At 29.2% G+C, this 16,849-nt stretch overlaps 1 protein-coding gene across 1 annotated transcript; it reads left to right on the forward strand.

The window, feature by feature from the left end:
* Positions 1-9,380: 9,380 nt before the first annotated feature.
* Positions 9,381-15,381, forward strand: LOC118038710 (CBS domain-containing protein CBSX6). Its single transcript, XM_035045120.2, has 2 exons — positions 9,381-10,091; positions 14,304-15,381. Exons 1-2 carry the CDS (start codon positions 9,748-9,750, stop codon positions 15,226-15,228), a joined length of 1,269 nt encoding a protein of 422 aa, XP_034901011.1. The 5' UTR covers positions 9,381-9,747; the 3' UTR covers positions 15,229-15,381.
* The last annotated feature ends 1,468 nt before the right edge of the window (positions 15,382-16,849 follow it).

The following is a 16,849-nucleotide window of genomic DNA, read 5'->3' on the forward strand; positions in this document are numbered from 1 at the left end:
AGCGTAGATAAAATATTATCAGGTATAAAATTGATATTACAGTGCGAGTGAATTTAATTCACTCTATACTAGTTTTTCGGGAAAAAAATATTATTCACATCACAATACGAGTAAATTTAATTCACTTTAAACTAGTGTTTTTTTTTTAAAAAAAAAATGTTAAAAAATTTAATACACTGAAAAGAAAAGAACGTGAACAGTGCATTAGTGTGCACTGTTTAACTAGTGTTTTTTTTTTTATAAAAATAAAAATGTTAAAAAATTTAATACACTAAATAAATAAATAAATAAGTGAACAGTACATTAGTGTGCACTGTTTTACTAGTTTTATTTTATTTAAAAAAAATAAAAATGTTAAAAAATTTAATACACTAAAAAAAACGTGAACAGTGCATTAGTGTGCACTGTTTAACTAGTGTTTTTTTTTTTTTTTTTATATATAAAAAATAAAAATGTTAAAAAATTTAATACACTTAAAAAAAAAAAGTGAACAATGCATTAGTGTGCACTGTTCAAGCGAATTGCACTGTTTAGTGAACAATGCAATTAGCATGCACAGTGCGTGAAAAGCATGAATTCATTGCTTTTTATTACCTGCGGTCCGAACATAAAAAACATGTGGGACCCATGAACAACAACTCGTTTTTTTCCATTACCGAACGGCTGCCAACTGCGTTTTAAGTAAAACACAGCCGCAACCGCTTACCCAAACACCATCTTAAATACATTGCTCATCTTTTCCGCTAATTTGGCTGGACTGATACCTACCGAATATTCAAATCTCTTTTTAAAAAAATTAATATAAGCTTAAAAAACAAAATATATCTTTATCCATAAATCATAAAATTATAAAACAGAGTCTAAACCTCAAATTCATATATGAAATCATCATAAAAATTCTTAATGAATCATAAAATAAAAACCCATACACTACATTGTAAAATAAAAAGTTAGTTATAATTTAGTCCTTATAATTTATAAAAAAATTAATTAATCTCAGTAATATAAAAAAGAATTGAATTGTCCCTTGACTAGGGTTGACTATCATTAGTTTAATAGTATCTTATATAAAAAAAATATTTTCTTTTCTTTTTATTTAAAATGATATTTAATAGTATCTCAGTAATATAAACTGTATTTGATCTTTTTCATTTCACATGTAGCTTTTTAGTTTTTTTTTGGTTAAAAATGCAAGTACAAAACATATATCTTTCAAGTCTAAAATCAATTTTCTTATTAATATATCTTTTGTTTATCATAGAGAATACAGTTGTTCTTTAATTAGAATCATTGTTTTCTTTTTAAAAAAACATTTTACAATTTTTAAAGCAAGTTAAAAATAATAATCAAAATAGCATGTCCATATTCTATGTGTGATTGAAATCTACAAACAAAAATAATCATAAATATGATAAAATAAAGTTCAAAATCTATTTAAAAAAAAATTGAATCGATGAACAATTTATTATTAATAATATTATTTTAATATTAAATATGTAATAATTGAGAAAGATTATCAAAATCCAAATAAAAAATTATACTATTATTTAAGAACCATGTTAAAATAGAAAAGTAAATGAATCAATATGAAAATACAATTTTTTTTATTTCCAACACCAAAATAGCAAAAAGTTGGGAGGAAAAGCAATTTTTTTTTTCAACAAGCTAGCCATTTTTTCAAAAAACAATTCACATGAAAATACACAAAAAAAACACCCTACAAACCTAAATAAACCCATTTATGCCTTTAAAGTAGTTAAAAATTGAAAAATCAAACCAATACTCAAGACTTTCAAAGTTTCAATCTTTTTTTTTCCAGTAAGACAAGAACCAAAAACTATTATTATAAAACACATTTCATCAAATAGAATATTTTGATATCAAACTTGATTATTTTTTTGGCCAAAATTATGATAACCAAATACTCCATTTCTTTACGGCTATTTTTTATGAATTTTTCTCTTATTCAAGGATTGAATAATAACAAAAATAAACTATGGAGCCAAAATAAAAATTAAAAAAATTTAGTATAAGGTATAAATTATCTCATTGGCTCATGTTTTAGTCATTTGTCTTTTAATTTAATAGACCTACCATAATTTCAAGGAAAATTTCATCTAATTAGGTTGGAAAGGGACTGAATTGAATAAAAAGAAGTTTTTTTTTTAAGGAATCATTAACTTCACTTTTTATTTCCTTGATGTTTTAGGTAATTCCTGCTTTGTGCAGGAAGGGGCTGATGTTCATGACAAGCCGTGCAATTTTACTAATTTCTTGATGTTTCGTGCAATCGTATTAATTCCTTTGATTAATCTATTTTTCTTTAGTATTCATAATTTAAAAAATATTATCTTATTAGTAGGACTTATATTCCTGTTTCATCTTACTTATTTCTAAGATTATTTTAATATTAAATTAATATTTTTATAAACAGAGAAGCATTTGCCTGTAACTCTTGAGCCAGTCCCAATACATATTTTTTTATACGATTTATCTTTTAAGTTTTATATTATATGCTTTTAATTTATATTCTTCTTTACTATTTTCTTTATTGCTTGCTTGGCTTAGACGTTGTTTGTAAATGCGGTAGCGATTGTTTTTTAAAATACTTTTTGCTCGGAAAAAAATATCAAAATAATATATATTTTTTATTTTTTAAAATATATTTTCAATATCAATATATCAAAACGATCCAAAAACATTAAAAAAAATAATTTGAAGAAAAAAAAAATTAATTTTTGATGAAAAACAGGTGAAACTCACTCCCAAACACTAACTTAATCACCTTAGTTTACCTACGTTTTGTCATTTTATATATATATATATATATATATATATATATATATATATATATAATTTATTAAGTTTTTGAATCTTAAAATCTTAATTATCTTTATTTTTTAAATCTAATTACTTTTTAATCCATGGAACTTGTATAAATTTATTCACCCATATTTTGATATGTGGGAGTTGGTCATCCAGGTGAGAATTGAAACAATGTAAAGGATTAAAGGTCAAAAGAATAGAAGATATGTCTTGTGTTATTTGTCTCCAGGTGAGAGATTGATGAGAATGTGAAAACAAATGACAATCACATACACAATGACTGAAAAATAGGCTTGAAATTAAGGAACGATTTCATGGCTGCAAATTAGGGAATGATTTTGTGGTAATTTATGGGGAGAAATCATGGCTATTTTACCATTGATGTTGGAGTTAATACTGAAAATGGGGATGTTTATTGCCCATTTACATTGTAAATAGGCACCATTTGTATGAGTAAAGAAGAGCCAATTGAGAGGAGAAATAGAGATGTAAAGAGAGCCATTAAAGGGTAGCAAAAGTAGACAATATTAAAATCTTGTGTCCAATCTTTATAAAAAAGTCAACCAATCCTAACAATAGTTAGAAACTACATATTTGAATGTATGATTTATAGTTTATGATAATCTAATTTTGAAGAAGTTGATTAAATCTAAACAAAAAAAAAATATCATTTTTATATAATTTTCACTCAAATCCTAAAAGGTCTTAAATTATCTAACATGATTATTAGGACTCCCAAAAAAATAATTTAAATTATTGTTTTTGCTACGTCTAAGAGTTTTAGGAGACCTAAACAGTAGCTATTATTAGACAATTAATATCATGATTGCATATTTTAATTGTTATTGGAGTTAATTGTGAATTAATTTTATAAGAAAATTATTTTTTCCTTTTCACTCATCTTTTTCTAAAAAAAAATCTCTCTCAATTATTGTTTTGGTTAAATCTAAGTGGAATCTATAGAAAAAAAAGTTTGGGTGGCTATTAAAGCCACCAACAACAATGTCAGTGTTGTTGGCGTGCTAGTCACCATTGTCTTGCCTAAGTAGTGCTATGGTTTGTTGGTGCTGCTAGCTGCCTTGCACGAGGTTGCTTCCTCGTGTTGGGGCATCATAACACGAGGGACTATCCTCACACCATGATGAAAAAAGGATGGCAAAAAGGATACAACCAAGGTACTCACAAGAATTTATGAAGATTTACAGTAAATACCAAGGTTTTGACAACATGATTCAATGAGAATTGCATGCTAAGGGTATATGTTTATATATAATTGTTATATATAATTTATCAATTATACCATGTAAAGAGACTTGATTAAAATAAAAAAATTCATCGTTAATATATCAAGTATATATTGAGAACTTGATTTATTGCCTTTTAATTTTATATGCATAAAACTAGAGTTTCATTCATGGATAACTTGTTGAGCTACTCAAAGTTACCATTAACGAAATATATTTAATGCTAAAAAATTAGGTCCTACATAAGTAAACATATATGATTTAGATAAGTTACTTATGATCATATAATATTAGAGGTAATAATTAGGTGAAACATATATAATATATTTAGGTAAAGGGTTGTCACCTCACTAATTTAAGAGTCACATAGAGATGCGATTGATAAGTTATGTTATCTACCGAATTTAATTTATTTTAACTTGATAAGTTATATAAGGTCATATAAATTAAATGAGATCCTAGTTCATAAGGAGATCTAAGCAAGATCTCCCTAATTAATAGTAAGGGCTATTAATTTGCAAGAAAATAATGGAAGATTAAATTATGATTAAAGAACTTATCTAAATTTAATTTTAAATATGTATGTATAAAACTAATATTCATTATCATTACATGAATAGGTTGATATATAAAAAATTAATTAGACCAAACTTCTCAAATTTGTACTGTAATATGAGAATTGTCCTCAAGCAAGAAAGAATATTATATGTTCTTAAGAATCTGATTCCTTCTGCCATGATGAGGATATTGACGAAGAAGTTAGGAATGAGTATCAATGTCATATTGATGACGATGAACATGCCATATATGTGATCTTGACCATTATGTCACTTGAACTTCAAAGATAATATGAAGATATGGATGTCCAAAAATAATTATACATCTCAAAGAGTTGTTTGATGCAACTAGACTGAGAGATATAAGATCTCTAAGAAATTATTCCATTGCAAGATAATATAGGGTTCCTATGTGAACACTCATATTTTAAAAATGATTGACTATATTTAGAATTTAGGCTATTTGGGCTTTGTTATGAACTATGAATAAGTATTGACTTGGTTTTGCAGTCTTTACCTAATTTTTTTTTTGCAATTCATTATGAACTATCACATGAATAAGTTGGATAATATGTTGCCATAACTATTTAATATGCTTGAAATTACCGAAGGGGCCCTTAAGAAGGAGAAAAGACTTTGTTCTCATAGTTTAGTCTTTTAAAAAGTCTAAAAAAAAGAACATGAAAAAACAATGTTCTGCCTTTAAAGCATAAAAGCATGCTGGGGCATCAAGAAAGACAAGGACACTTGTTATCATATGGCGAGGTAAGCCAGTGAAAGAGGAATTGCAAGGAGTATTGTGCAACTATGAAGGATAAGAAACTTATTAAAGCTTTTACGCATATTTTTAAGAGATATCTTTATACTTCACATAGTAGTTCTTGAATATTAAATACTATATATGATTTTTACATTTGCAATTATATATAAGAACTAAGGAAAAATAAAAAATTGTATAAAGATAAAATGGACCTACGAGTTGGCAATGGAGTAAGGGTTACTGAATTTCAACTTATTATTTATTTTTGCTATGTGGGCTGATACTAGAACTTGATAATAATTATTTTGTTCAAGTACTTTCTAGAAACATTGTATCTATTTCTTACTTAGTATTGAATGGATTTAAATTTATTACTGGGGGAAAATTTTGTTCCTTTTATAATGATTATGTTTATTATAGATATGATATTTATATGCATGGTTTGTATATACTTAATTTTAAAATACCCATGTTCAATATAAACAACAAGAAAGATAGATTAGATAATATATATCATATTAATAAACACAAGAATCACTAAATTACATAAAAAAATAAATTTTTGATCATTTTGATTATGAATCGTATAAAACTTGTGAAGCTTGTTTATTAGATAAAATGACCAAAACATCATTTATTGGAAATAGTGAAAGGTCTAAAGAATTGTTAGGTGTAATACATATAAATGTATTTAGACCAATGACAATACATGTTATAGGTGGATATACATATTTCATTATATTTATTGATGACTATTCTAGATATAATTATGTGTATTTGATGAAACATAAGTCTGGATAATTTAAAATGTTCCAAGAATTTAAAAGTCAAGTTGAAAAACAAACTAGAAAAAATATTAAAATACTTCGATCTAATTGAGGTGGTGAATACTTAAGCCAAGATATTCAAGATTATACAAAAGAGAATGTGATTCTCTCATAATAAAAATCTGCTAGAACATTATAACATAATAGAGTTTATGAAAACAGAAATAGCTCCCTATTTGATATGGTAAGGTACGCGATGAGCTATGCGGATCTTCATCTTTTTTTTTTTGAGGCTATGTCCTATACACTACCACTTACATTTTAAATAGGGTTCCATTAAAATTTATTAATAAGACTCTATATGAGATATTAGATGGTAGGAGATCAAACTTATCATACTTAAAAGATTTGGGGATGTGATATTTATGCTAGGCGTCTTATATTTGAAAAACTAAGAGCCAAGTAAGATAAATGAAAGTTTATGGAATATAAAAAAAACAATTGGATATTATTTCTATCATGCTATTAAATAAAAAAAATATTTGTCTCAAATTATGGTACATTCTTGGAGAAAGAATTTGTTCTTGAAAAGAACAGTAAGAGAAAAATAAACCTTTAAGAAGTTCAAGAATCATAATTTGACATCCAAATAAAACTTAAGCCCCAAGCTATAACATTGTATGTTTAGCATGAAGATCAAGAAATACAAGAACTCCATATATCTAGGAGGACACATTGTGCACCAATGATATATGGACTTCTTATGAAAGTTGGAAATGATAAGTTACTTATACTTGATGACACTACCAACTATATATAAACAATATCTAAATTGATTATAAGAAATAGTAGAGGCCATGAAATTCAAAATTGATTCTATGTACACCAACCAGGTCTTGATTTTGATTGATCCACTTGAAAGGATATAATATATTAGATATAAGTGGGCCTTTAAGAAAGACTAATATAAATAGAAATGTATAAACATACAAAGCTAGATTAGTTGCTAATAGTTATAGAAAAAAACAAAAGGGTTGAGTTTGATGAAACCTTTTCATCAATAGATATATTAAAATACATGAAGATTTTGCTTGTTATAGCTGTGTACCATGATTATGAGATTTGAAAAATAGATGTCAGAACTATATTCCTAAATGAAGACCTTTATAAAAAAATGTATATGACACAACTTGAAGGTCTTAAATCTAAGAAATTTGCCAACAAAGTATGTAAGTTTTAAAATATTATTTATAGACTTAAACAAGCTTCAAGGAGTTAGAATATTAATTTTAATGAGAGAACTAAATAAATAACAATTGAAAAAAATGAGAACCATATATGAGAGATGAAGAAATCAAAGGAGGATGAAATAAATAAAAAATTCTAATTTTATAAAACATTTCAAATAAAAAATAATAACAAAAAAAGAAGGGATCAAATTTGAAAGAAAAATAAATTGAAGGGTTTATTTGAATTTTTAAAAATGTCACGCATGGAAATCGAGGTATAGAGAGAAAATAAAAATAAAATAAAGAAAAGCCTATTAGCACCAGACCAGAGGTTATAACACAACACACACTATCGTGAGAGGGAGATGATGTTGAGATGAATCCAACAATGTCAAGAAAGCCTAATGTTTATCGTTGGAGGCCACTACACATGCCACCTGAAAGTGGCAGAGTGCTTCACATGATTATGAATGCACCAACCATTTTTTATTTTTTTTTAATAATATTTTATATTTATTAAAAGACTAAATTGCTCTTAAGTCAGCATGAATATAACAAAAAATCTAATGTCAAAAGATAAAATAACCCTTGGATGACTTCTTATCACTTTTTGATTTTAAGGGTATTTGTGTCATTTAATTGTTCTAACTAGAAGGGAAAGAAGAAAATAACCCTAGATGATAATTTATTATTATTTTTTATTTTTAAGGGTATTTTAGTAATTTAACTATGTTAAAAAAGCAAAAAAATATCGAGTTTTTCTCGTTAAATTGCATAATGACTAATGGATCATAAAAAAGAATTGAATTACTCCCAATACCAAGGTTATTGTGTTTTTTAAAAGAGTAAAATGATAAGTTATTGTGTTTTTAAAAGAGTAAAATGATAATTATATTGTAGTGGTGAATAGTAAATTGAGTTTATATACATGGTAAATTTACCTTCCAGATCTTTTGTTATATAATAATGGTGAATTGTAAATTGAATAAATTTACCTTCCCTTGTAGCTTTTTTATAATAATAACAATAATATCCCATTCAATAAATACTTGGTTCTTTTATTATGATAAAAACCTTGCGTTTCATAATAGGGAAAAAGTTTTCCCAAACTAGCAACATAGGTAAATTTTTTATTTTTTCTAAACTAGCATAGTTTGACTATTTGCACAGGCCAAGATCTGCACTACCTAAGATGCACAAATAATACGTGCGTCTCTTGTGATTTTTATTTGGTTATACATGTGTCAACATATCAATATTTTTAATGGTTAAAATATGTATTTTTTTGGTAATTTAATTAATTAGATTTTGAATTTACTTTTTAATAATTATGAGTTTGAGTTTTTTAAAAATTATTGAAGAATTATATAATTATTAATTTTAAAATCTATAAAATTAATCAAAAATACACATAAACTAATCTAGATATTCATATTAATAATAAAACAAATTATATTACATGCGCTGCATGTGAGGATGCTGTTAATTTTAGACGGTAAGTGGGAGTCATCTCCAGGTCCAAAGTTAATTTTTTCGATATCTATTGATTTGCCGTATTAAAATTTAAGTGTTATCATTTTAGCTCTAATATATCTTCGATGTCTCATTCATTCTTTCATTTTCTTTTCTAAATTCTCTCACCTACTTTAATTATTGTGCCAACCCATTTCCTTTTCTTTCCTTTCTACCTACTTCCCTCAATTTTTATATTTAATTCATTTATTTTTATTATTATGAAATTAAATGAATTTTGCTATAAAATAATGGAATAAGCTTCTAAAAAATAAAAAAAATAGTTAGTTTTTGCTCAACTTAAATTAAAATAAGTTTTTTTTTAAATAACGGTTGAAACGATGATAATAATAGAAATAAAATTAATTAAATATAAGTTTTTAGGAATCAAATGCATTTTAAGTAGAAAAGAAAGAAATATATTATCAAATTGTAAAATAGTTTATATATATATATATATATATATATATATATATTACTTTTGATTTTATTTATTCAATCTCATCCACAACCCAGTCTCTCCGTCTCTACAAGCTGACCAATTTTCGCGCAGGCTCTCCTCTCAGTGATCCTCGAAAGAGGGAATAGAGTCACCGAGTTTGATGGGCCTTAACTTTCCTCTTTCTTTTCTTTTTCTTCATCTTCATCAATGGCCAAATCTCTCTTTATCTCTGCACCTATAAACAACACTGTACATCTTCTGATTCTCCATAGATCACCAATCACACCTTTTCACCTTCTCCTCATTCTCCTCCATTCCCTCTTATAATAGCCAACCTGGTTCTTCCGTTTGTTTTCTCTCTGTTAGTTTTGGTTGCTTTCAAGGAAAGAAAAAAAAACCACATATCAACAATGCCATCTGTGTTTCTTTATCATGTGGTGGGAGATCTGACGGTGGGGAAGCCAGAGATGGTGGAATTCCATGAGACAGAGACGGTAGAATCTGCGATTCGGGCAATAGGAGAATCGACAGAGTGTGGGATTCCAGTTTGGAAGAGGAAATCTCATGTGGGCATGATTGAGAACAGTGAAACGAGACTACAGAGGTTTGTTGGTATCCTTAATTCGCTTGATATTGTGGCTTTTTTGGCTTCAACTGAGTGCTTAGAGGATCGGGATAAGGCCATCAAGACTCCAGTATCTCAGGTTGTTGTTCCTAATACTTCGCTTCTCAAACAGGTTGATCCTGCTACAAGGTTAGCTCTTTATTCTAATTTCTCTAACGCCACATAGTATAACATTCACATGGATTCGTGGTTATGTGATTATGATTATGAATCTGAATTTTTGGTTGTTATAATCATGCACTCTTCTTGTTGTTACTGTTTTTTAAGTTGTTTATAATTCTTTGATTATCTTTAATTGATCGGTCTGTTCTCTTCTCTTTTTTGTACGGAAAGACTTTCTGATCACCAGCCTTTGACCTTTCACTTGAGAGTTTTGATGTACAACAGCATGCCAACAAGCTAACATACAGTGAGGTTGGTCGTACAAGACCATGCCAACATGCCATTGCTATGATAATGAATTATACGGAGTATGCCATGAAGTATTTCAATTATTTTATGACATATAAAGTTGCCTGGTGCTTGCAAATTAGCATGGCTCTTTTAATTTATTTTTTCACCCTCAGATACATGCATCAGTTCGCGTGGTTATGTTTCTGCCTTCTTGCAAATGCTATGCTTGTGGAATTTGTCATCAACGTTGTTGATCTTCTTCATGGTGGCACTTGAATCATAATGTTCATTCCATTCTTCTATCTTTGTTTCCTCTCTTGTGTGCATGCAAAGTAAGAAATTAAAATACTATTATTAATAACAAAGTAAAAGCACACTCCCCTTGCTACTCCGTTTTGCTTTTGTTTCTTGTCAACATCTGATTGTTGATATCATACTTGTTCTCATGTTAAGGGTATTGTTTCTTCTCTATTTGGCCTGATACCTTTTCCATCTATCTAGTATATCTGCTTTGTGCTGTATACGTGCTGCTTTGAGATGGGACAGGGTGGGGGTGGGAGTAGACTTGGGTGTTCACTACTGTATTTGAACAATTTCTCCATGATATGCTTGTGTTTGCTCCAAGGAGCACGGTCTGGATTCAATCCGTTCAGATCCACTGCTTTCTCATGTACGTTTCAAATGACTCGATGGTAATCATGATGCCAGAAACTATGAAACCAAGTGATGTGTAACTTAATTGGGTACTTACCTTATCCTATGGGAAATACTACTTTCTTTCTTAGGGGTCAGCAAAAAAACTGAAAAACTGATTAATCCGAGAAAACAAACAAAAATAACTGAAAAAACCAAACCATTAAAAAAAAACATATTAAACCGATTAGAATATTTAAAAAAATATTCGGTTCTCATAAGCTTGAAACCGAAAAAACCGAGTCGAACTGAACCAAAAAATAAAAAAAACCAAATGGAAAAAAACCGAACCAAACCAAAACCAAGCCCATTAGAAAATCCAAAAAAACCCCCAAAAAACAATATATTTTTTGGTTTTTAATATAAAATAATCGAACAAAACCAGTCAGTATCAGTTTTACTTTTTGTATTTTACAAAATTTTGGTTTGGTTGTTTTTATAAGTAAAAACTGAACCGTACTAAAAATGATCACCTCTACTCTTTCTCACATATTCTTTATCCTAATGCATCAAGGTGTCTTGGTAGGATTGAATAGAAGGTTTGATCTCATGGACCGAGTTGTTAACTATGGTTGTTAGGTAGTTGGATAACACCCTTTCCATCTCAAGAGCTTTTGAAAGAATAAATGTATTCTTAGTAATTTGACTTTTTTTTTTTTTATTATTTTATGTTTAGGAATCCTAATACTATTTAGATTCTATACTAGTTATATAACTTTCAATAATATTTCTTTTCAAATAAGGGTTAGGATTTAAACCTAGAACTTGTATGAGTAAAGCTTCTTGGCCTTTTTTTTTCCAGACATATTATTTTTATTTTTATCAATCATAATATGTGCTAAGAGGTTGTATACAAATCCTAAACCTATTTTTCTAGTTCCAATTTCAATTTTCCTCTATGGTAGCCATTTATTTTCTATTCTTTATAGTTTTCAGTTGATTTTTCTTTCCACACTATGTCAAATTTGTATAAGAGCGAAACAATCCTCAGACTTTTATTAGGGTTTCAATCCCTTAACCATGTTAGGACATGTTATAGGTTGTAGATAGAGAAATCAAGATTGCCAAATAATATTGGTTTAGATAAGTTGTATCGCTGAGCATTAGTTGTGTGATAGTGATGCTTTGCAACAAAAGGAACTAATAAATGCTTTAATGGAGATTCCAGAAGGCAACCACGACTCTTTATATGTATGAAATAGTCATAAGAATAAAAACTTAGTTCATGATGATGAAGCCATAAACCATATGGTGCAAAGGAGGATTGAAAGGGTGGAGAAACTTTACACTTGAATGGAGGAAGAGAGTTGAAGAGCAACAAATACAAAGGATGAACAATTCCTCAGTAAAAAAGTAGTGGATTGGAATTCTTTGCCCATCTATAACAAAATAGATCTGGATCGAGATTTTTTTGCCAATCTATGATGTTAATGATAACAACATAGTTAACATCATAATCACCATCAAAATAAACATTATACACAATCCCAATCAATATCTATTTCATTATAGATGGACAAAAAATTCCAACCCATAACTACTTATTTCTCTAGAAATAAAGTGTTTTGTGCTTGGAGCTCATCAACTCTCTTCCTCCGTTAAAGAGTGGTGTTGTTCCTCTCTTCCAATCCAATAAGGATTCTTATATTAATGTTTCCATTCCGGCTCTCACTGGTTTCTTTTGTTGCAAAGCGTCAATAATGCATAATGTAACATGGGAAGAGAAATCAACTCAAAACAAGAAAGAATAGGAAATTGATGGCTTAAATAGAAGAAAATTTGAAGTTGGAACTAGACAAATAGGTTTATAGTTTGTAGAAAACTTATAATAATAATAATAATAATAATAATAATATTAATATGTATGAAAAAAAATAAGCTAGGTAGCTCTATTTATACTAGTTCTAGACCTTAAGCCGAATCCTTATTGGAAAAGGAATCTTTGTTGAAAATTATTTATTTAATATAGAATCAGACTTGTGTTAAAATAATAAACTAAATTAGAAATGTCAAATTACTATGGAAAACATTTATTATTTCAAAAGCTCCTTTGTCACTTTCCCCTTTGTAATCTATCATCTAACTCCTTACCCACAATTAGGCATTACAGAATCCGCTTGACAGGCTGACCTGTTCGGCTGCTAGACCAATTGGTCATTGGATAAATAAACTAGACATGTTCTTATATTAGTGTTTCCAGTATTGGGTACTTGGGATTGGATAAAAGTAGAAAATAAAGGGTTTTCTACAAGAATCCATCCTCAGAGCACTACGAATCCATCTTAAAGGCCATGGGGAAATTGATCTCTATCATCATAATTTTAATTTTCAAATATCAAATCATTCATCATATGGCTGCTCCAAAATAGAGAATTTGTGTGTGCTTTGATACACATCCTAAAGGTCCCAAAGGGCCCTAATCACAAGAGCATAAAACATCAATTATCATAAAATTCATAATAATACCAAAATGCGCAACACAAACACACATCAACCTAAATAAAGAAGTTCTCTAAAATTTATAAACCTCCAAGTTAAAAACCATTTGTTAATGGATGGTGTGATCTAAATACCTCTTTCCTTGATTGTATCAACCTAAATAAGGTGAGATTGGTGGGGATTGTTAAGGTGAAGAGGCTGGAGGCACGATGATTTAATCTTGGATTTATGAAGAGTTGTAGTTTTGTAATATTAAATGGTGGAGAAACATGGTTTCTTCATTCTTGGTTGACTTGCATGCTCATGTGCAATAGTGAGGAGATGAAAGAAAGAGTAAATGCTGAAAAGATTTTTTTTCATGCAAATATAGGAAGTTAATCTAAATTTGAAATTTGATTTTTTGTGGTAGATTTTCTCTCATTTTGGATATGGTTTTCTTAGTGGTTTGTATATAGGACTAATCTGGGGCTCCTTGCATAATTTTTCTCCATATAAATAATCTTTATATTTGTACATGCTCCATTTGACAGGTTTTGTTTCTTGTCTCTCTCTTTGTATGGTTGTTTGTGTTGGTATGCATCTAGAGACAAACACATAATCCGTGCCAGAGTGCATCCTTATTGGAAAATACTTTTCCTTGATCATCTTGTAAACGGAGCCTTTTTTTTGTGGAGAAATCCCAAGGCATTTGTCAATTTGTTCCTCAGGTTATATATGTACAAGAGAATAAAGTTTAGATTCTGCGAGAATTTAAAAATGTCATGTGATTTGATCGGGTACCACATACAGGAAATGACTTTTTGGTGCTTGTGGTAGGTTGATAGATGCCTTGGAAATGATGAAGCAAGGTGTAAGGCGCCTTATTGTTCCAAAAAGCATGGGATGGAAAGGTATGAGCAAGCGATTCTCAATTCTCTACAATGGTAAGTGGCTCAAGAATGCTGATACATCCAATAGCAGCAGCAATAATAACCTGACCATCAACACCAACCGTCCTTCCTCATCTTCTGGCACTTCCATCCGTGACAAATTTTGCTGTCTCTCTAGAGAAGATGTCATCCGTTTTCTCATTGGATGCCTTGGTGCTCTAGCTCCGCTCCCTCTTTCCTCCATCTCATCCCTTGGAGCCATTAACGCAAATTACAACTCATTAGAAGCCTCTCTCCCAGCCATTGAAGCAACAAGAAAGCTGCCTGAGGATCCCAGTGCGATAGCTGTTGTGGAGCCCATTCCAAATGGTCAATGTAAGATCATAGGGGAAATATCAGCCTCTAGATTGTGGAAATGTGATTATCTGGCTGCAGCATGGGCTTTAGCAAACCTCTCAGCCGGGCAGTTTGTGATGGGGGTTGAGGATAATGACACATCAAGATCACTTCCGGATTTTGCAGTTAATTCAGCAGTTGATGATGATAATACAGCTCATGGGGCTGGTTCAACAAGGCTGAGGAAATTCAGCAGTAGGAGCATTGGATTCAATCCAGGAAACTCAATCGGAATTGGCCGGAGTATTTACAGGGGTCGAAGTGCTCCCCTGACATGTAAAATTACGAGCTCATTGGCTGCAGTGATGGCACAGATGCTTTCTCACAGGGCAACCCATGTATGGGTGATCGAGGATCATAGTGATGACGTTTTAGTTGGGGTGGTCGGTTATCGTGACATCTTGGCTGCGGTAACAAAACAACCTGCATCTGTTACTCCTGTGAATCGACCTGAGGCTTTTGGAACTTTGTGTTGAACAACGAAGGTTTTGCAACTGAATTTTTTTTAAAATTTTTATTAATTGTATTTTTTCTGTGATTGTAGTTAAGACACTGAAGAGTGGAGATATAATCTTATGGGAAATTGTTGATGAGTTGAATAATAATGTTTTTAATATCTGTACTCTGAACGATGGTGTTTTTGCAACAACTACAACTCTACAAGCGTTTTATTATTTTAAAATAAAATTAACAGAAACTTTAAATCGCCTAGTCAAAATACTGCAGAAAACACTGTACTCCTAGTCTAAATTTTACGCATGATTTTTTAGCCATTAAAAAAAAAAAACTAATGATTTTGGGGTAAATTATTTTTTTCATGATGGAGGGTATATATGATTTTTATTTTATTTTAGAATAATAAATAAACTTATCTAATCTTAAAGTAAAAAAAGTTTAATGCTGATATAAGGGGTATTGAAGTATTTTTATTTTTTTTTAAATAGATATTTTTACCCTTAAAATTAAATAAGCATTGGTTTAGAGGTTTATTAGAATTCTCACACATGTTTTTTTTAATTATATAACCATGAAGGATAATTTGGTCTTTTAAAAATATTTAATTAATATTTAAATTTAAAAAGTTGTTGGTGTCTACTGTACACGTGTTGGCCCGTGAGCGGCGTGTGCGGCGTCTTTCAATTCCAAGTTTGCCTTTTCTATCATGTCAAGGAAATCAATTGCTTCACTTCCTCCTAAATGCAACATGTGTTAGCGATGCTTGAGCGGTTTTTGTCGTCGATGGACTTTTTTTTTTTATCTTCTTTTCTTTCTCATCCCCTGCGAAAAATTACAGGCTGGTCTTGTTATTGTTGATTATATTCAACTTTAGTCCTCATTCTTTTAATTTTTAATTTTTGTTCTCGATCCTTTTGTAAAAAAAGAATTATTTGTTTTCAATTTTGTATTTCAATTTTAATTTGTTATGTGTTGATTTTAATATGATCCTTATTTTTTTTATTTTCAATTTTTATTCTTGTCTTTTTATAAAAGTTTTATTGGTTTTATGGTGTATTATTTTTTTCAGTTTTGTCTTCATTCTTTTAATTTTTTTTTTTGTTAAAGTTATTTTTCTTTTCAGTTTAACCCTCTAATTGAAAATTTGTAGTTGCTCTCTAATTAATTTTTTATTTCAATTTTTACCCTCATTGTTTTAATTATCACTTTTTTTAATCTTACGAATCCTTTTGGGTGATTGATTTTTTTTTCTTCTCAATTTCATCTTTCATTGTTTGAGATGATGGTGATTGGCTTCCATATTTTTTTTTTTTTAGTGTGTATGATGCTTCTAGTCCAATTTCTCATATTAAAGATTTAGAAAGTTAATGCAGGTCGACATCCTTTTTCTTAACCTAAATTTCTTCTCAATTTCATCGTTTGAATTAATTTTATTTTAAAAAATAAAAATTTCATCATTCGACAATTGATTGCAATTTTTTTATTATCTTCTCTTTCGTGATTTTTTGTGTTCTTCAATTTAATCCATAATCATTTGGTTTATGTTGGTTTTAATATTTTCAGAGGACTCACCACCTTAATCAGTCCTTGATTTCCGTTGGTTTTTTTTTCTTATCTTTATACTATTGAGTCTTTATCAAT

This window comes from Populus alba, chromosome 19 (genome assembly GCF_005239225.2).
Source record: "Populus alba chromosome 19, ASM523922v2, whole genome shotgun sequence".
In the NCBI taxonomy this organism is placed as follows: Eukaryota; Viridiplantae; Streptophyta; class Magnoliopsida; order Malpighiales; family Salicaceae; genus Populus; species Populus alba.